The sequence below is a fragment of the Gnatocerus cornutus genome, chromosome 2 (assembly GCF_029298725.1).
Source record: "Gnatocerus cornutus isolate USDA-ARS CGAHR chromosome 2, icGnaCorn1.1, whole genome shotgun sequence".
NCBI lineage: Eukaryota > Metazoa > Arthropoda > Insecta > Coleoptera > Tenebrionidae > Gnatocerus > Gnatocerus cornutus.
The window spans coordinates 15,871,472-15,893,826 of NC_142234.1; the positions used below are offsets into that span (position 1 = coordinate 15,871,472).

General features: G+C 35.0%; 1 protein-coding gene and 1 non-coding gene across 2 annotated transcripts in view; one reads left to right on the forward strand and one right to left on the reverse strand.

The window, feature by feature from the left end:
* The window catches only part of LOC148179472 (tyrosine-protein kinase-like otk), a 34,393-nt gene extending 12,218 nt beyond the window's left edge, over positions 1-22,175 (reverse strand). Inside the window, exons 1-3 of the mRNA XM_088050481.1 lie at positions 21,893-22,175; positions 17,139-17,276; positions 14,645-14,806 (exon numbers count right to left, since the gene is read on the reverse strand). Coding sequence (XP_087906607.1) covers positions 14,645-14,806; positions 17,139-17,276; positions 21,893-21,932 — 340 coding nt within the window. The 5' untranslated portion in view covers positions 21,933-22,175. The remainder of the gene's footprint in view (positions 1-14,644; positions 14,807-17,138; positions 17,277-21,892) is intronic.
* Positions 12,789-12,859, forward strand: TRNAG-GCC (transfer RNA glycine (anticodon GCC)). Its single transcript has one exon. It is a non-coding gene; the product is annotated as a tRNA-Gly (tRNA).
* Positions 22,176-22,355: the final 180 nt, after the last annotated feature.

Sequence of the window (22,355 nt, forward strand, 5' to 3'; positions counted from 1 at the left end):
AGAAGATGGTGGAGCCTGTTCTACTTGAAATTTCGTGAAGGACTTGAAGAGTTTAGCAGCAAGCACGTAGCAGTGAAATGTGTATTACGAGCCGTCTGACTCAAAGTTGAATCGTGGCAACATCGACTAAGATTCGCCAGATAGCGCCTTTATCGTAGGGGCTGCTTTTTATTGGTAATAAGTGCCAGGAGTTTCTGAAATACGCGAGCACTTGCTTTACTTACGGGGGCCACCACAGCGGCGTGCCGCATAATTTTAGGGTCCGAACTAATCCGAAAATTTAATAGCAAAAAACATTTCAGAAATTTTATCGTATAAAAACGTTATCGTTATTATTTCATAACGACGTCATAATACTAAAGTGGCGCAGACGAGAATTTTTATTGTCAGGGAAACAGTCGTATTTTTGATAAGGAATGAGGTCTTGGTGAAAAGCTAAAAAGCGCGTCGACATTAACATTTTATTTCCGGAAAAAATGGTGCCTTTAACCTTTGCACTCTGAATTCTCACATGGTTTGGGTGGCATGATATTTTACCGGAGATATTGGTCTATTGTATTTAAATGGCCAGTTTTTCTCTCTTTAATTTAATAGAATCGAAAAATTTGCTGCTATTCCAGGATTACGCTCAAATTTATAGGCAATATTGTCTCGTTAGCACCAGCAGGATAACGAAATTTAAAATAAAATCATGGCAACACCCAAAATAATTTATCTCTAGGCTTCATTGCGTTCATTACCTAGGCAAAGCTGTTTATTAATCGTGCATCACCTTTCCCTGACCCAGAAAGGATCGTGAATGAAAATACATGTTACTTTCAATTACGAAGATATTTTTATGACTGACCTACCTTAAGAGTTCCCGTTGGGTACACTATAAAATATTTATGACATTCAATACGTAATGTGAGTTTTTATTGGTTACACTTGTGTGATTCTATAGCATTACGTACAGTTTTATTAAAGTGACTATTAAATAAATGAACAAAGTAACTTAATTCGGAGAAATTTTAAATTGTGGCCGCAGTTTAATTTGCTGCTGGGAAATTTAACGCTACATCCAATTGTCATAAAGTTGTGGCAACATTGGTCCCTGGCTGTAATTGAGTTTTCCTTTCAGGAACTAAAATCAGAGGAAAGTGGGAAAAGTGATAAAATTATTGCAAACTGTCAAGAGACCGTGACAATCTGACACGAAAAAACAATTCAAATTAACTGATGGAACAAATTAAGTAACGATTGGAGCTTAATTAAAAGTGAAAAACATTTTCCCCATTAATCAGATTGAATTAATTTCAATAAAATTGCCGATTTCCTACCAAGTGAACGCTCGAGTTGTTCTATACATGTAATTAAATGTTCTTTCGTCCTTAATTTCAATGGTTACACATGTAACGTAAAAAATGCGAGGGTGAATGAAAACAATAAAGATTTCATAAATCATTCATGAAATTATTTAATAATAAAATATTGCTGAGTGCCAGTATACAAACAGGATGGATGCCCGGGGTGAAGGGGAGCAACTGCACTTCCCAAGGGTGACTGCAAACCGATTACGGCTAAATAAGATTTCTGGCATTAAATTTCCCCTTATAAAAAAGGCCCTACCCCTATCCCATGCAAAATGCGCTCGCAGTCATAAATTAGCAAAACAAAAAAGCTACCATGGGCTTTATTATTTTATTTTTAATTTTACCGCGCCAGCATAACGAACCGTGGATGCGGATGACTGGTAAAATAACATCCACTTGTCCAGGAATCCCAAGCCAATTCCAAACACGATGGCGCAGGCGATTATTTTTAATGAAACATGGTGTTCCATAAATAGATTGCAATTATTATCCATGTTTATTTTAATTTCATCATCATTAGGCCGACTTCATGGCAGATGGAGAAACATAAAGAGATGCCGCTTATGAATATTCCGAGGATACGAGGCAGAAGGGAAGCTGCATTTTACGCGGATAACACATTACACCGTTCTTATTTTCCGCACCATGCTTTGAAACAAAATACTTAATAAAATGGCTGGCAGCCTTTTTGAGAGGTGGATCGCTTTTATGTGGGACCTTTCACGGGTGATCGGTTATGCGTTTTATGTATACCGATTTAACCTTTTCGAGATAGAAAGGGCTATTCCTCTATTAGGAAATAAAATGAAGCGATGAAATTCGAATTCCGAATTCCATTAAATGCTCTTTGTTTCAAAATAAATGTTAAAGCTTTACACAATCTGGCCATATAAGTATCAGTTTTATTAATGTACTTAAATCTAATGATATTAAAAGCTCTAAGAAACGGTGAAATACTCATCATCCAATTTATCATAAATTTTAGCGAATTTAAGAAAGATTCAAAAATTACAACCCTCTTTAATTTTACAGCATTAAAACTATGAATATTGAAATTTTTGAATTAATCTCAACAATAAAAAATATGATATCTTTCACTGGTTAAAATGCAAGATAGATAGGTACAAGTACGAATGCAATCGTTAAATTTTAAATTTGTTTACTGTATTGTTATGTTTTATTACCCGTTAAATATTCATTCGACAAATTAATTATTTATACTGCCTTGTTTGTTACACGTTGTAAACCACCCTACAACTTTGACCAAACACCCTGTATTGTAAGCACCCTTATTGTTTGAGTATACTCCGAAACACTCATGTAATAAGTTTACAAAGTGTCAGCTGAGATCACATTGTGGTGGACATTCCTATCGCCACTATTTACAAAGTCTTGTTGCTGTAACCTTCCCGAATATTAATATTCAAAGTAAGTTCGGAGAAACCGTAAAAATCAGATTTGTTAAAAATATTTCAATTACGCTGTATATTTATCCAAGAACCACTCATAAGGATGAATCACATTTATGTTAGATTGGACGTAACTTATTTATTTCTTTCGACATATGTAGTGTGTCTCTTTTAGGATACACCTGCCAGTTTTCACTCTTCAAGTAATCATATTAAACGTTTGTATATAGAAGCTTTCAAAACCCACACTAAATTGATTGTTTAAAAGAAGAGTGAAACGTTTAAATTTTACCTAGTGACTGATAATACCAGAACGCCAATTAAGTGGATATTGTACCAAGTAATTAAACCAGAGGATCTCAGAGATTATTTCCATTAACAGCTCCTTTTGTTCTTTCTTACGATAATTATGTCGTTCCATTACTAAGAATGTTTGCTCTAGAAATCGTGGAATAAAACGAGTGCTTACATTCCCTAAAATGTTTTTGTAGTGAACAAAGCTCCCGCACTTCCTATCCATTGTGTAAAAAAGCAAACCCAACAACTGATTAAGATGCATAGCAGCCCATTGTGGTATGTACAAAGAGAGGGCTAATTTGTTTGTACAATACCTGGACTGCTTTGTATTTAATGAATACCGCTTCAAACGGTCAAGTTTTATAGTTAAATCTACAAGCTATAACCTTCAATGTCTTACTTAATTAGTCATTAAAGAAAAAGAACGTGGAAACAGCAGGTACGAATAACCCAAGCGCAGGTATAATCGAAAATTGAGCCCCCAGTTCGTATGCTTCTGACAATAACTCTCTTCTTTCAATATCAATAAACCTGACTTGATAAAATGATAAGGAACACTTTTTGAATAGCTATAAAATTATAATAGAGGTATTGATGGTTAATTTTATCGTAAAACCGTAAAGTCAACATAAAGCGATAAGGTTGAATGAAAATAAGAAGTCATAAATTGCCACTCACCGTTACCATGTATCGTTAGGACCACCACAAAGAAATAATTATGTGGATATCAAAAAATAATAAAATATGAAATGATAATGTTACTAGATGAACATCAGAATGAACTCTGCTAACACCGCAGACAAAATTAACATATTCATGACTGAAAATGCCAGAATTAATTACTAGTAACCGTACTGTTCTTGTAGTGGTGTGTACAAACAGGATACTGGAAATGTAAAGTTTGCGTGCTGCAAAACTAAACAATATATGCCTAAAGAACATCTGTAGTACAATAAAAATAAATGAAAAAAAATTAACGATTTTTTTATTTCTTTACCCTGAGTTATTGCTTTCTGGTCTTGACGGAAATCTTAACTTCCATCACTAATTATAACGATCGCTTAGAACTAATCAACTTGTCAACAGCCTTGTAAGTATTAGTGCTACTGTGTGTTTTCTTTCGGGCTTCACCCCATACAGCCGAAACGCTTGAAAATTCGAGCATCACACAATAAACCTGATTTATTAAACTGCTTGTTTTTCATATACAAAATTTATGTTTATGTGCTACTTGACAAGAACATAAGCACCTTCTGGAAAGAAAACACGAAGGGATTTATTGAGCACTACACATTTACCTTAAAAGTGTATTTGCCAGCAGCGGCCTGATTCGAATACATAAATATCCCGTATTAAGTATGAATTTAAGTTGGATACTTCTTCATTCTAACCATACCAAAGTACATGTTTAGCATTCATGCTGTATTTGCTCCGTATTGCACTCGCATGAAATGTAAAGAAGTTACCCACTTGAATGTACAGCAAGAATCTAAAACGCGGAAGATGAAAAACCCAACAAAATAATGAGCGAGATCGACATTCCATTAATTACAATTGTAAATCTCTCTGTTTGTTTGCTCCTCCAAAAACACAAAGAAACCTTTGAAACTTGCTAAGGGTCCAGCAGTTAATTTCAATTTGGACCTAACTCAATTGTTTATAATGCGACCCTCGAATAACACATTTGTTCGCCAGATCAATGTTCGGACTTGCATTAGGAAAAGTAAGGAGAGTGCTATTACGGTTAGTTGAAACTGTAAATTAAGTTCTCATCATCCCCATTTATCGATAAAACCAACATTTACCAAGCACGTATAATTCGTTGATTTCATTACGAGAGCACCGCCGGAAAGAGGATATTTAATTAACGCAAAATACTGACTCATTCGTTATCTGAAGATCTACACAAATGATCCATTTCAACGAAACTTTCAGGATTGATTACACTGTTATTTCTGAACAAATATTGTAAAAATTGATGGAATTTGTAACTCAAACCTCGTGAATTTGTCTAAATAAACATGAAGATGATAGCGTTGAAACTCGTTGTAATAGGGCTGTTTGGCACGGGACCCTTTTAATACACAGTTTAACGTGTCCAAAACCCTCGCCACCCTAATTCTATATTTCTAATTCTTGACATTTATGGCGGCATTATTTAAGTTGGTTTCTAGTCACGACGTACGTTCAGGATGTGTTTATGATTCACCAAAAAGCTCCCTGTCTAAACCGACGAGTGAAACTCTATCCCAGATTTAAACAATGTGCTCACCCGCAATGTAAATGCTCCGACCGATTTCATCTGATTAAACTTTACAAGAAGAAAAATAACGTCCATTACGAAATTGAGAGTCATGCTCTCCCTCGAGGGATGGAATTAAAATCTATAAATTCTGCGAGAAAGCACGTTTTAATGCATTTGTAAGGAGATACGCATAAATACAAAACGTCTCACACTAAAATTACATTAAATGCGAAATGCCTTCGATGCTTCGATAATGAAAACAACACACTTTGAATATTTATGTCACACTTAAAGTAATTTGCAAAGCTTTTATACTAAAAGCATTTTTTCGTTTCCGTATCAAGTTGTTTTTGGAAAAAGACATTTAATTCCAGCTGAAGAGAAATTAAAACGTGTGTGTATTATTGGTCACATACTTACAGTATCGGGTTGCAATGCAAAATTCTACATTTCCACAAAAACCTGTAAACTACCCCTATACTATGTCACCCCACGTCGATGCAGATGTTTTTCTAGTGGGTCACAAGTCACATTGTAAATAATCTCCATCTGTTCTCAAATTTCTTCCGACACTACCATGAAATATACTTGCAATAAATTTGCATGTGCATCGCGATAAAGTATAATTATCTCCCTACATCAAAGGGTAGTTTATACTACAACAATTTGGGCGTTTTTACAATAGCAATTCTTTGGCGCGTCTGTACTGCTGTAATTAATGAGGCAATTAATCAGTTAAAAGTTTTTCCACGTTTGTCAATGCAATATCAAATTGCAGTTGCACAAGACTTGTTAAAATCCAATACCTCGGGGGATGTTGCCTATAACCGACAATCGAATCAACACGAACCTAATTCGGTAATTGTAATATCCCTCGCTCAGAATCTGCAGTGCGCGTGTAGACCGCAAAATAAGGGAAAACAACCCCACAACGGTTGAACTACTAATTAAGACTTACCTAACAAAGCTTTTTTCCTTAATTACTGTAATGTTGAGGTACGATGTCAAACAAAATTATTATCTTCCATTACTTAAAACTTGATGAAACGTACACAAGACAACAAGATTTATGTATCTCTTTGTGCAAGGGCATAATCCACCACTCACTGACGCCCTGAATGACTCATGCCGTAACCGATGTGGAGCGATCCTTCTCAGCCCATTTGCCTTTTATCGGGTGACGACATTCGAATTTGGTATCGATATTCAATACATTATGGCTCTTATCAAATAACGTCATTTGTATAATAACACAACTTTGTTCACTTTGAGGTTGGTCTCGTTTCCTTCGCCCACCAACGTCGATCAAACAACTAAATATTTAATGATGTTTTACATCCCAGTTAATACAGGGTGTCCGCTGTAGGTAAGCAAACTCGGTCGTTATGTGTACAACACGTGACGCATATGTCGCATTACTTTAGGATCCTTATAAAAACAAACTTCTACCCCAAACGCAGAGCCGGTTGCGCCTCTTATACCTCGGCACCCTTTTGAAACCTAAACTACTAAACCAAAATAGGCAAGCGGGGATAAATGGAAGAAACGTTATGACTGCAAGTGGGTCGAAAAACTACAACCGAGGCGAATGTTCACGGTCCTTTGCGTCTCGATTAGGTGGGTTACTTATCCTCCCTATACCTTCGGCCGCCCACCCTTGCATGCCGGGGTGTTCCGCATACATCCCATTTAACGAGCCCCAGCTGCACTCCATAAACAAGCAGGTTTTTTGTTTTTGTTGTCCATCCATTCAAGATGTTTCTTTCGATCGTGTTGAGCTTTTACATTGATTAGAAGAGGATCGGCCATTGATTACACAGAATTTTAGCTTGATTAAAGCTTTTTATATAGCTGCAATTATCGGGGTGCTTCCCTCGCCATTTACGACAACTGTGATTTACTGATTATTATTATTCGCACAATCAGCATCTGAAGTAGCCATAAAGAGCTCTTTTATTTCGAATGAAGTACAGAAATGGCGATTTTAACACTTGTATAGCTATTATCGTGGGAACACCTGCAGACTAAAGAAGTTTTCTCGATAAAACACGACAATTCTTTTAACGCGAAAATAAGGCTCAGATGAATCATAATCCTGAAGATGCAAAAAGGACGGATGGTTCGTTAACTGTTCAGGGAACCCCTTATCAAATGCACCAAAGTCGTGCATTGGTGATGTCGCCATGGCAACAATCTGCACAGACATAAATTTTAACTTTCCATACTACAGATTACTTTTCCTATGTATCTAAATGTATAATATAATATCGAGGCTTTTTTTGCAACAATGGAAAAGTCTCATTTTCAATTATTTTCTTTGGACAGGTTCTTCAGTAAGAATGGCAACAATTTGCGCCAATGCTTCTCTGAAATACACAATAATAAGAGTAACAACCCGCAAGCTTACCTGGACACAATAGCGTCGTTTCCGAAAATTAATTTACGCTCAAATAAGTACCAACTATCGCCATCACTTTTTGTAGTGCATTTTTAACATTCTTTTCATCCATTCACCGTTTTGATGATGGTGAATTTTGTTCCGAACAGAAATAAAAAATGATTGAGTACGTTATCGACCGCTTAATTCTCTAGCTGTTGATAAAATCAGCATAAATTTAACAAATTAGTTTTCCAGTCAATGGTCGCATTAATAAATTAGCCGATGAGTCTAATAACAATAAACCAGACCCACGTTGTTATGAGTGTCATTAAATCATTTCCTTTGGCCCAAATGTCTATCCGTAATTTAATACATTGATCATTAAGGTAAGGTATCCGTGTTCTGCTGATAGCTTTGAATAAAGACCGAACCCGTTGAAAGAAATTTGAAACCTGTCTGGAAACATAATTAAAAATAAAAAACCCAAAGCCGGACCATCAAGCGGCGGATATGACTCTTTCCTTTTCTGCCGCATCTACACAGTTCCTTCTTATCACGACGTAAACAACACAAGAAGTATTTAATTAAATCTAAATGCCTGAGCGAATTGATCCGAAAAGCTGCGAGAATAAAACAAAATTGTTAAAGAAATTTTCATTTCGATGGGATTGTTATTATTATCGATCGGCTTTTTTGTTCGGAGCACCAATTTTTCAATAACGTTAAAGTGCAGGATCAAAATTAAATCAAAGAAGATAAAGCGTATAGAAAATTGATAGAATCCATCACAAAAACGGTGACTGGCTGTCTCGACAGGTTTTTCGACAGGTCTGAATAACTACCATCGTCTGGGCGGTCACTCCGCCATGGTAAATTAACAAAAAATATGTTACAGTTCACCAGCAGCCGAACAACAATAGAATTGGCCTTTGTCTAAAATCAGTTTGATTCTTTCAGAACTTTTGATGCGTTGAGTCTGCTTTTTCTGACGAATTCTTCTTTTTACGAGAGCTCAAGAAGAGATCGGCCGAGGAATAAATTATTTGTTTTTTAACTTCTCAATGCTTTTTGTGAAGTGCATGCTATACAGCCTCTGATTTTACTGCTTTTTCCACGAGACGAACTGATTCCCTTTTTCATTCCCTTGATTTAAAATCGTAATAAAGAACGATGAAGTCTGTCATTAAATAACGACGACAAAAAACAAACCGCTCCTGCTCACTATCACACTAAACCGCCACAAATCACCGGTGGTTCCTTGCGAACTCATATTTCACGATTTTCGGGCGATATATTTAAACGGTGAGCAAACAAAAACAAAGTAACCGATTCTTTAAGAGCCGGGAGTAAAATGATGCAGAAGTAGAGAAAATTGCCCGATAAAAATATCTGCAGCAATAAACACAAAACATCCACTTGTAATTTTCCAGGGTTTAACATCTTGATGATAATTTCCCTCGAATCCTGCAGCACCGGGAGATAAACCAGAACTTGGACCAAACAAAAAAAGCACGGACTTTCAATGAGAAAGACGAGGAAAGGAGCATTTTCCGATAAAGTTTTCTACCTGAACGTGTTTTCCACCCCGTCGAAATCACGTAAGTTCACTGTCACTAGAAAGAAGTTTGTTCCGAAATTTATTATTTACAGTATTAGAAGCGTTATCGTGTTGGCCTGCATTAACCAAAAACGCCTTGGAAAGAAGCAAAATGGGAGGAGAGTCCCCTGTAATTATGGCTCATTTCCCATCTTTACCTTATTAATACAGGAGTTAATAATGCACGCGATCATAAAATTCTTAAAATTCAGGAGAATTTCGTGTTAAAACGAGTATCGTAAATTTTCCAAATTAAGGCAAATTGCTGGAATAATTAGATCCAGATGTCGGGCTGGATGTTTTTCCACTACAGCTCAAAAGTAAAGGTATTTACCACTCGATTTCTATACTTTTATTTTTCTCAAGAGTTCGTTTAACTTTGTTGTAATAAAATGTGTTCGGTATTCTTTAAGATCGTCCTTACTTTTGTTGAGAATTTCCATGATTTATTCTAACAGTAGATATTTTTATCATCGATCGATTTCTTCACGCTTCTCAACTACGATCTTATAACTTGCATTGCAGTTTTTTATTCCACTTCCTCCCTATTAATTACTATATTATTCTGATTATTAACGACTTTTCTTTCTGTTTTTCCTCACTATCTCGGATTCCCGCTGGTAATCTTGCAATAATTACAATTTTTTCATTTTATTTTCTTTTGATACGTCCTATTGCTTCCAGTTCCTCCACTTCTTTTTAATAGTCCACTTTCATGGTTTGAGGATGTTATTTATTTACTTAATTCTAACTTTTTAGAGTTTTTCATCCTTGCGAACTTTTATCAGTTACTTCTGGTAAAAACTGCTACTTCTCCGTTATCCTTTCTCTTCCTTAATTATTTATTTTACTGATTACAAGCTGAGTCCTGTGCATGTTCGTCTTGTAATAGAAATTTTCGATAAGTCGCAGCAGCTGGTTTGCAGACTTTGCAGCAAGAATGACATATTAGTTCATTTCACGCTGTCGCGTTGACAACATTCCTGGTGTGTTTAAAACAATGCACATCCAGAAACCCATTAGACAGATGCTGTTTGATCGAAGACATTAGATTTCTTCTCATACTCAGTAAGAACACATTGACATAAAAGCGAGAGACGCAGCCTCTTTGTAAATATTTCAGGTAGTAGATACGTTACCCGTTCGTGACGCGTCAAACAAAGCGCGGGTTGCTGCAATGAAGAGAAAATTGCGCTTCCCAGCTCGAATACAAACGTGCTCGGAGAAGTCTTCATTTAATTAGAATTCTTTATATTTCATTCAGTGAGAAAGCCATTTGTCCGGAACCATCGTCGGAGGAATGTGTCGCGCTCTTGAACATGTAGTGCTCTCTGAAGCCACATCCAGCAGGTATTCAACGAAGTGAACGAGCGTCCCTTTTAGACAAAAGATAGGGCTCCTTTGGTTCCGCTTTGGTGATTCTACTTCCGGTTCGCTAAGAAGATTGCTTCCGTTGCTCTGTTGACGACGTGCCGCGCTTCTGATTAAACGTTTCGATTTTTTGTTTTGCTTCGAGCTAAATTAGGATGGATGGCGGAGGAAATGCGGAGAAATATGTACCTGCTCGCTAACGATCCGTGGATAATACCATAATTGGTAGCGATGCAGCTCATATGCTGATCAGAAAATGTTCTTATTTTATTCAAAGGCTGCGAGGAATCTAATGATCCTCCAGCGAAAGGTACTAATTATATCACTATTCTGTTACCTGCACCACACCTACCTCAAATAACCGTCAAAAATTCCATTGTTAATTGTCTTCAAAACAACACCAACATCCAATATCAAAACTTGAAAGCTTGCACAACTGAAACTCCTCCAAGCATCCCACTTTCTTGTATGTAAAAACTGAAAATTGCCGTTTCAGCAAAGATTCGAACGCATTCAATAACTGTTTCCCACGGGGCTGCAAAAACATGTCCATAATTCCACACAGTCCGACCATCGAAAATAAATGAATACACCGACATATTCTAAACGGCAACGTTCACTTATTGATTAACCGTGGCGGTTATTCCCATGAATAACGTAATTATTGGTTATTACTCTACCAATTAATGTTCGCTGGGTTCAACGATAAATCTTGGTTACTTCTTAACCGACGGCTACACAATATAACACTCAGCTTTGTAAGTTATTGAATCAAATGAACAAGCATTGATAACCAAGCTATACTTAATACATTTCACGCCACATTTAACACAGCCTTTGGTGCAATTTTCAAAGATCTAATAACATCAAAACTCTACTTCTCCGGCGCAGGTAGGTTATAATACCGACCGAACAATTCCAAGACGGATGAGCAAGAAAGTTTACGATAAACCAGAGAACGTTGGAAAGGTAGATGAGTCTATCATTACAGAGGTTGGTTTAACGAACTTACGACTAGGGTGAAATTGAAATTTTTGAATCGCTAACATTACTCATTTTTTTATCTAAGCAATTTGGAAAATTGCCCGCGCAAAAATGTTTTATATGCAAAAGTAACCTGGTAAATAATCAGATTTTTAAGTTAAGCCCGTCATAAAGTTTATCGGCTTTCCCACTCAAAGGTGCGACGCTTCCGCTACGAAGTTTTATAATTTTACAACTGCAATAACAAATTCGATATTCTTTAAAAGCTGCCGCCTCCTGTACAATATTTACGATGTGATTCACTCGCTGCCTGGGAGGGCGGAAATTAGAGAAAAGAGTTGTAAAGTTACAGCTTTAAAGAAACATCATTTGGGCTAATATAAATGAATCCAACCCGGATCTTCCTTCAGTAATTAACAATAAAACGGAAGAGTTGCAAGTATTTAAAAATTAAAAGCTTAGCAGTTTATTACCTCGTAAATCACAATATACAGACTTATTTTATTGTACGTACTATTGCTACTATTAATATTTTCCAAGCAAGAGCTTCCCGTACTTTATTATGGTTGTAATTTTAATTTAGTCGGTGTAGAATTACCTGCTGATAAATTTTAGTGCCCATTTATGACATACTTGTCTGATATTACATTTATTATTTCAAAACAGATATTTTGTCTCCAGTATACACAGCAGACCTATTATTAATAAAAATGTAGAGCATAGGGAACAGTTCGTACTTGTAAGGTAAAAATTAATAAATATTTTGAATGTTTAGGTAATACTTAAAAAAATCAAATTATTTTTGGATAATCCTTATTTTGTTCTGCTTAACGTGTATCGTGTGATCTATTAAATTCAAGTCATGCATTTTTTTTTTTCGGCTTTTTACTCGAGAACTGTTAAATTTCTCAATATTTTTAAGTTTTCATAGTCATAACTACTATGTGTTAGTTACGACACGAGTTTTTTCCCAAAGCCAAGTGCAAATGAAAATTAAATGGAGCAGACGGTACTGAATACTTTTAATACACGTTTGGCAAAAATAATACACAAATATTAATTTCTCCAAATTTAACAGATAAATTGCAGCATTTGTCCCTGTACATCGTGCTTACGTCCTGATTACCTAGAGTAACGACAAAGTTCAATCATAGCATCGGTGGTTCAGTGGTAGAATGCTCGCCTGCCACGCGGGCGGCCCGGGTTCGATTCCCGGCCGATGCATCTCTTTTTCCTTTTTTTTAATTATTTATTACTCCCCCTATTTAATTTAACATTTTTTTTTAAATATTACAATTAAAGTCTACAATGTAATCAGCTCAGTACAAATGAACACCCCAAAAAGCATATTTACTCTACCTGTACCAACATTACATTAGATAACAAATAAAATGACAGGGCACGCATGGCAAGCGCCAACAATTAGTTCAACACAGTACAATTTCAAACACATTTGTTAACCATCAACTATTTCCGACTCAAAAAGGACGAGATTTACAGCTTCATGTAAAGCAACCGCAAGCGGATGCATATTGCAAATGATTTGACACGGGATATGCTGAATTTTAACAAGTTTTTTTTACTTATTTACATTAGTTTAAAGCGAGCAGGAAACTTGAAGCACCGCCGTATATTTTACGTTTGAACAGGAAATAACAGTCATAACGATCAAAAACGTTCGTAAAAGAGGTAGGGATACAGTTAACCTTCTCATCCTCCTAAAAGCAGTCTTTTTCGGCAGATTTTCCAGTTATTTTTAAACTTTTATTTCAGACACATGTAGGGCTTTTAATACGTTTTTATGAACGTGCTTCGGATTAACTGCACCAATTCTCTGACAGACGCGCTCTTGTCTGATGGAGAGTGTTGACTTTATCTTCCATAAAAGCGAATAGTTTTCGAATTAATAGCCTATTCAAATGTAAAATTCATCTGTTACGTTAACAACCCCGTTAACATGAACTCTACAGCAGCGAGCACTAAATTAAAAAGAACTGTCACGCTAGAGACAGTCAAAACATAATTAAGATGAATAGTCCTACAAAACTAAATTAACACATGTAATAAATAAAAATAGTGAAATTTTCAAACTACTCATAAATAATAAATGATGCTCCTGGGAGTTCTTTACCCTTTTAGCTCGTCTAAGCTTCTAAAAAGAACTCTGAGCACGTATTCATTAGTAAAACGGTTTTTGTGTCTAATTCTTTCTCCCAAGAACAAAAAAGAGACATGTTGAGACAAGACGCAGTTTATGATGATTAAAACGAAATCAGGTTTTCTCAGTTTGAACAATGAAGAAACTGAAAAAAAATGATAGCCCCAATATCTGAAACATGCACCACACAGAACAAATACATTCCACGCATTCATTAAATACACATCTTTTGAATTACAACACTGACGATAAGATAATAGGACACAAATAAATAATACAAAACGTACGGATAAATGGGTGCTTGAATTCCACATAGAATAAATTTTGCTATGGAAATGTAAACACATTCTTCTATGTACGTATGTAACTGTAGAATTCGAAGAATGAATCGTTCCCGTCTAACAAACAGCCCTTGTAGAGAAAGTCAAACAACCAACCTGCAGCAAAGCAAAAAAGCGAACCTACATGCATTGAACCCATTAAAAAATGTATTCTGTCTGTTCGATCCTCGCATATGGGATCAGACAACGCTACTGTCCCTTGAAATAACAATAATTGAGAGGTTTTTCGTGTTTTCGCAATTTTATTAAACTTATCTAAATCCAATATTGACAAACGTACTCGTAACGACATCAAAGCGGTTCTTTTATCTATACACCGCAAAAAAGCTCCAGCTGATTGAATCTACTCGTGTTCATTATTCCAATCCTAAGTTTGGACAATATTCGCAAATTCGTCTGACAGATTGTGTTTACCAACAGAGATTTCGCAATTGTGAAAAATTCAATCTAGATATGAACCGACAGTGTTTGCCGTCGCTTGAATGAGAAGAGCTAGTCGGATATACTCACATTGAATGTTGAGCGAGGCCCCTGAACTTGTAATGGAGCCGCCGGATGAAGAGTCTTGAGCTATGCAGGTGAACTGACCTGAGTCGCGTTCGCGGTCCACTCGAGTTATGTGGAGGTTGGAATCCTGCTGGTATCGGCGTGTTGTGTTGGCTATTTTAGAACCTGCACGAAACAATTACAACTCATTTACCTGTCAAAACATGCATCATGGGATACTAACTACAGCTGCTGTCTTCGTCTTTTGATTAATCTATAATAAACGAACTGATCCAGAGGGGATCTTTCGCTCTTTCGCTTTTATCAAGTGCCGAAATCTACTAAGTTTAGTTGATGGCACCTTTCAATTATTGAATTTAATATTGTTGATGAAAAGACATATTTACCTTGTTCTCTTTTATTGACTAACTAAATCGACATTGCATCTCTGATGATAACAACGCAATTTCTCTGAAGCTTTATTGATCATAATAATCTTGTTTTGTTTATTATAAGATACTCTTCGGAACTAATATGTTCGGGATAAGATGAATAACCAGGAAATGCAAGTCATGTTTCAGTTAATCTTTTTCAAGTAACAAAACAAAATTTGAGCTTATAGTACAGCAAGAGTCAGTTCTACATATTAGTCGTCTAAATGCAAAACCCGACATCTGCATCATGCCAAAATCTGACACATCAATGTAAATTCCGTAATTGTGACTAATTGGTTCTAGATAGATTTTGAAAAGATTTACCTTCGTAATTTACAAGCTTTTTACTACAAACTGCCAAAAATTTATCTTCCAACATTTGAAAGTAAAAGCGCTAGTAGAGCTTTTTCTATTGCCCGAAAAGTTATTACTGAATGCAGATGTCAAGTTTTGCATTTAAGCGATTAATAAACAGGGTGATTTTAAAATAGAGGCGGAAAAAAATCCATTACAGCTTACTGTAAATAAATGAAGTAGCGAGATTTTGTTTTTTAAATTGCTGTCTCAGTTTTAAGAAAAAAGTAAATGAAATTTATTCCAATTTTCATGCTACGCCAATGATTACTACGGTTACTATGCATAGGTCCATTATTCACGAACAAAATGTTCTGCGTTGTTGTTAGGGTTATTTTGAGGCTATCAGTGGCGCCGAGTAAGGTCAGGATTTTGGAGTTTTTATCTTTACCTTAAAATTAATAAAAATCACCGAAAACGTCTTCTACGTATTTTCGTAAAGCCGTGATTTTTTTTCCGCCTCTATTTCAAAATCACCCTGTATAATAAAGTTTTTCACAAACTGAATATCTCAAGACAGTTTTTTATTCATGTTTTCGAAAACCCACGAACTCAAGTTATAAGTAACTTATAGATATTCAGAAATAAAATATCTAAAGCAAAATAAAATCGATCTCCTATAGATTTTATGGAAATTGGATAGATGGTGTTTATTAAAAATTATACTTTTTAGCGCACCAAAATACATAAATGAATAATAATTGAATGATAATTTTATGGCGCTTGGTAAAAGGATAAACATGCCAAAAATTCTAGTACAACTAACTATCAGTGTATTTTCCAAAAATAAAAAATCCAGTTTATCAAAAGTTAAATGACTACAAGAAATCTAAGGTTCTGAGAGAACTATTGACAGATAATTTTGCTTTGAATTGACAATAGTATTGCATAGGAAAAAATTATAATCTGAGAATATGTCTTGAGCTTCCAAGTTCCGAGCCAAGTTCTGAGATTTTCCTTATAAAAAGTGGTCTATCTAACATTTTTTATGTAAACTGGACTTGGTCTCCGCAATGCTAAGACAATCATTACCTCTTCAGTTATCTAAATAGTTCAAACTTCATTAAAATAAGTTCATAAATAACTAAGATGTTGGTCTAGAAAGTCTTTTAAATGGGCCCTAGTAATTAGGACCTTGAATCTGACCTAAATCAAAAAACCAAAATGATTAACTGATTGCTATACTCTTGACCTTGTGAATTTTTAACATCAAACCTAATTTCGCGTAATTGAATTGCTTATTGTTCAAGATTAATATTTTGCTCAACCATCAGAACATGATTAGCTACGTTTTCAACCTCATCACGAGCTGCATTATCCTGTTAACCCACGACAAATGCCAAGTATGAGCTTTGTATACGCACATCCTTCCAAACCATAGAAATACGTAATTAGACAAACAGTCATTACAAAATTCAACATATTATTCTCAGAACAGAGGTCTTTTTTTCATGAACCTCAGAAACCGGTAAAATACTAATTACGTTGTAAACAGACGGCATTTCCGAGAAGGCTCACACGGGCGGTGCTTTTTGTCTTTTTATGTTGCCGCCTTTGCCTGAGACAAGAATGACTAACTAAAGTGAAAAACATTTGTGAATCAAAGGACAAGAAGTGCAGTTTACGGATCGACAATACGAAAACTTAGCTGCAGTTTCACCCAAGTTATTATAAATACATTAGTTGTGGGTAAAATTGGGTATCAGGATCAAATTCCTAAATCCACTTACCGTTGAGTTCCCAATAGTACGTCATCCCTATGCCCGGTGTCACCTTACAAGGTAAAGTAACGGATTTACCCTGTATCACATCGATATCTTGAGGGCTCTCACTAAAGTACGGATCTTCTTTTGAGTACACCACATGTGCTGCAACAATTTAGGTACAATTAGAAACACAGAAAATATCTATTTACCTACCTACTTATAATCTAATAGAACTCAAATATTTGAACTTGATCTAATAATGATCATAATCAGATTTAAACCAGCAAAGTGGCGGGTATTAGTTATGTTTAGATTGGATTTGTATTATTTGTGTTCGTGGGCGTTCCGAAATGCGAGTCTCTGTCGGTTCAATAATATTTTATGGTTAATTATTTTAAAATGTATTTCCTTTGTTCTTCAGTACCTACCTTCCGACATGGTATGATGTCATTTTGTGCCGTACCATATAGCAAGCAATACATTCCCATTAGGCATTATTTATGAATGGTATTCCTATAATCTTGATAGGCAGTAACTTTAATAATTATTATGGTTTTAGATTACAAATGGTCATAAAACATGATAGAACGTGTTATTAGTTAACAAAGTCACAAACTTAAAAAATATGACGGCAACGCTCACACTCTTCTGCGAACTAAAAATGCCGACACAATGTGGCGCCTTTGCTTTGTTTACGTCTTTTTGTGCTTCACTTCTATAATGTTATTATTGCATTCACCAAATTTACCGTCTCATTCTGACTCTGAAATGGTAGAATAACAAAACAGGGAGCTGTTTATGCCACCATTAAAATTTCATCAGATATTAGTCCCACACTGGTAGGTCTTTTATCTTACGGCCACAGCAGGAATATTAACGCAGAGCGCGTAATAATTGAAGAAAAGGGTAACCGCATCGGATAATTAATATTGGGACGCCAATTCTCATTTCATTATAATTATTCTTTCAAAGAGTTCTTCAGCATAATTAAATTCAACAAAACTATTTCAAGTAATTTTGTGGTATGTGAACTCTTCGTTTTATTACCAATAGTCTGTTATGAAGTTAATAAACAAGAGCTTCCTTCTTTGTGTTATCTTAACTTGCTCAAAGCAATACAGCGTTTGATACAATCAAATTAACTACCTCGCTCGAATCAAAAATACTTCTCCAACATTAAATCAACAAAGTTCCAAGGATTAATTAAATTAAGGCAAACAAGCAATTTAAAAATGCGTTAAATAAATAACATTTTTGTCAGTCTCAACATTTAGAAAGTAGACGTTAATTGTTCAGAAAAGAATCCCTTGAGAAATCATCCTGTAAATGCTAAAGCGTCGTACAGATGTCGACGAACGTGCATGAGTAACATGCCGTCGATTGTTTCGCCTATGGAACCCAGACAAAGCACAGAAACACGCTGGACCATGAGAAATGTGCCTGTATTGATTATGCACGCGTGATATGATCACCAGTGGCGTAGATAATGAGACAAAGGGTATAACAATACTAAGACTGGAATGGTCATGGTCTACGCCGAAGATGTCATTAAATTGTAAATTATTGTCTTCTGTCTTTGAACATTCTAGCTGAAAATAACTTCAAAGCATTTGGGAGGGTCTGTGCACATATCGTTGGTCGGAGGTAATGGGAAAATAACACAGAAATTGTTGCCATACAAAAATAAAAATAGATACAACAAGGGAATACTTTATTGATTTCACAATTTTTAAAATGATTTCTACTAGGTAGGTACATACACGCTATGAATAAATCATTTCTGGCAAAATCCAAAGCTCAGCGTTTTTGGGGTTTACACAACAATGATTCATAATTTCCCCCAAACTATTGTCCCATTTTGTTCATTTCAGTATTTTATTTAATTGCATTTATACTGTTTACGTAAACTTTTTATATTTTTCTATATGAAGTAAGTAAAGAGCGGTATAAAAGTTGAAATAGGCAACGTTTACATACATAAAATAATAAATATAGAGATAAATTTGAGTGTTCATAAACAAACATGCATTTTACGCTAAAATGAGTATACATTCTATATTACATAGTTACAGTTTGCTAAACTGTTTAGAGAACAAACGCAAAAGGGTGTAACTATTTTTCCAGTCCACTGACCTTTTCTAATATTTTCTCTGATAGTTCAAGGTCTTTGCATCTCCTTAATCTATCATCTTATCGTCTCTTTATCATCCTAAATAGTACCTAAACCTTCCTACTAAATTTATTGCTTTGATATTTCTGTTAGAGGATACATTAGTGGATCTGTCACCTGCTCTCTATTTTTCTTGCGATTTTGGCTATATTTTTTTTAGTACTCTTGTTGCTAAGAATTCGATCTTACATATCCCTGACCTAATTTTGTCGAAAAAAAAATTTACACTCAAATATATTTTGATCGATATCTAGCTTATTTGTGGAGCAAACCAAAGTTATACTCATTTTATGGAGAATTTAACACAGAATCCAAAACTGACCTAATTTTTCCCATATGTCAACAATCAACTAAATTAAAAACAATTGAAATTTGGGTGGTAGCAAATGTCAAACATTTTAAGAATCCGGAAATATCGGTGCTCCGTTTCTCCGGAATTACGACAGATAGAAAAATACCGTTTTCGCTATCGATTTTCTCACAAATTTGTTGCCAAGATTCCAATATTACATATTCGTAACTTCAGAAATTCGAACTTACTTCACTTTTACCGTTATCTTTCAAACAGAATTCCCTTAATGAAAATATAAAACTTTATTGCAAATGTACCTCCTTGAAGTAAAATATGAGCCATGTTTAGATTAAATACAACTTGTGGATCTGATTAATATCCCCGCAACTGCTGTACATAATTCAAACCGCAAATGCATATGAGCATAACCAATAAAATTGTGACCGTTTGTATGTATTATAGACCGCCACCACATCCCAAATACCATCAAATCCAAAAGCAAACATCTTGAATAAATTTACTTGGCCTTTTTCAACCAAGCAAAATGTCAAAAAAGTCGCTAATTTCCACTCTCTAGACCAGATAAACTCTCAGCCCACAATTAAGAGAAAAAATAACCATTAAAGTATAAAATCGTACTCTTTGTCTTGATATAATTTTTTTTAAACATTTAAAACACGATCCAGATTCTTCACAACTCAGCAGTCTTGCTCTACATGTGTAGGTCCATTTACTACATGCTTTTCAAGTGCCCTACTGGTGAAGTCGTGTAGTGAAAGAAACAGCAAGATCATTATTGGTGGTATAAACACGGCTTTACAACCCTTCTAAGTTAACCCGAGCGAGTATTCACGTTTACAACCTATACGAACACCGCTCTTCAACGTACAGGCAAGAACCTGTAGTCTGCAGTCGGTTGATGGCCCGACCTGCAAGTACACTCTGAAGAAAACAATGCAACTTATTAACATTGAATTGAATGACAGACTTGCGAAATTATTACATACATGTTATAGATATTGATCAAGTTGGAAATATTTTTCCAGCAACTTCATTTTTACTGAATAGTAAAACAAGTAATTGTGTCTGGGTTGAACAAAGACGAATTAATTGTCAACATCCCACTGTTGGCGTGGGACTCCACAGGCTCACAGGCACGTTTTTGTGGTCTGTCATCTCAAGCGAAATACATCATCTCCGAATTATAAAAATGATAGTTATTTTGTAATAACACGTTCAGATTTTTTGCTGTATTAAGGGTAATTGACTTGAAGAGATCAGGAATGCTGAAGAGCTACCTATATACTCATTTTCTTTGTGAGGACGTGATGAAGAACAGAAACTGGAATACATTCCGGGTGATTTGAGAGGTCGAAAATCATCGGAGTGATTTTTCTACGTGACAAATTGTATAAATTTATCTCCAACTTATAATTTCGGAATATAAATTAGATAATTATACTGAATGCCGAATCTGATGGGTCTGACTGTTTTTAATCCATTTAATTAACATTTTCAGATTGGGGGATTTAATATTTCAATTAATGATATAATTAAATTACTTCAAACAATTTTAAAATATGAAATTTAATCAATTTTAGCAGGTTGACGAATATGTATAATATAATCAATTGGTAAATTCAATACATTCAATTAAAATAGATAAATGATTTTAGACCGGCCAAGCATTAGTAATGTTTCATAAAACACTTATTCTGCTTTACAATCCACAGATGTTACCAAATTTAGATTTTATGACTGCCCTAAAAACTAAATAAAACCGATAAGAGAAATTTTATTGACTATAATCCACTATAATTTTCAAGATATCAAGATATAAAAATAAAAATATTATCTAATACATAACATAAAATCTACTAATCAAAACAATATGATAAAGTGGGTGATTTGAACATGTAAGTATTTCTTTTTTCCCTTTATATACGTAAATATTTACACGAAAGATATCCATCCCCATCTCAGACGAGCACAAATATAAATAACACTTTGTTCCAAAAATAGACCTTATCACGCTATCAAATACTAATTAATTACATTTGACAGAACGCCAAAAACACTACCATACTCTTGGGGGTTCCCTAAAACTTTCCTTAGGGAAACACGGCGAGACAAGATTAATAACTATCTTAAAAATGTTCGAAATTAATAATATTTAAATTTTTCAGCTGAAGGATAAAACGTGTGCACTCACATGCAAGTTATTAAAGCTCCTTTACGCATCCTGAGCTTTATTTTAATTACTACAGGATAAAGTGATGATTAATACTAGGAAATAGAAAGAAAAATTCAACTTACCGAACACAAAAATAAAAAATATCATATTAAAACCAGACATTATTAAATATAAAATAAATAATCACAAACAACTATCACGAGTGCACAATTGAACACAAATTAAACAAGTTAATTTCACATTTCGTGTAAAGTCAGTTAATAAAACCGTGAAGCCGTAGTAAACAATAGATAACGTAACGTACACACTCGGAGCTTCTACACCCCTTCAGCAGTCATACGAAACTGGCGATGTCTGATGAGCCAGACAGAAGGGAAAACTTGACATGCGGCAGCCGGCAAAACTTTATCCGGTTTATTTGAAAACCCAACGATTCCGATTCGAATCGAATGTAGACGAACCTGCTCTAAAATGGAACGGCAGTTTTATGTAGGCAACCCAAAATACAAAGAAAAACAACTTGGAAAAATAAAGACCCCAATTATATTCTTATAAAATATTAAATGCGATAGTGTTAGTTGAATA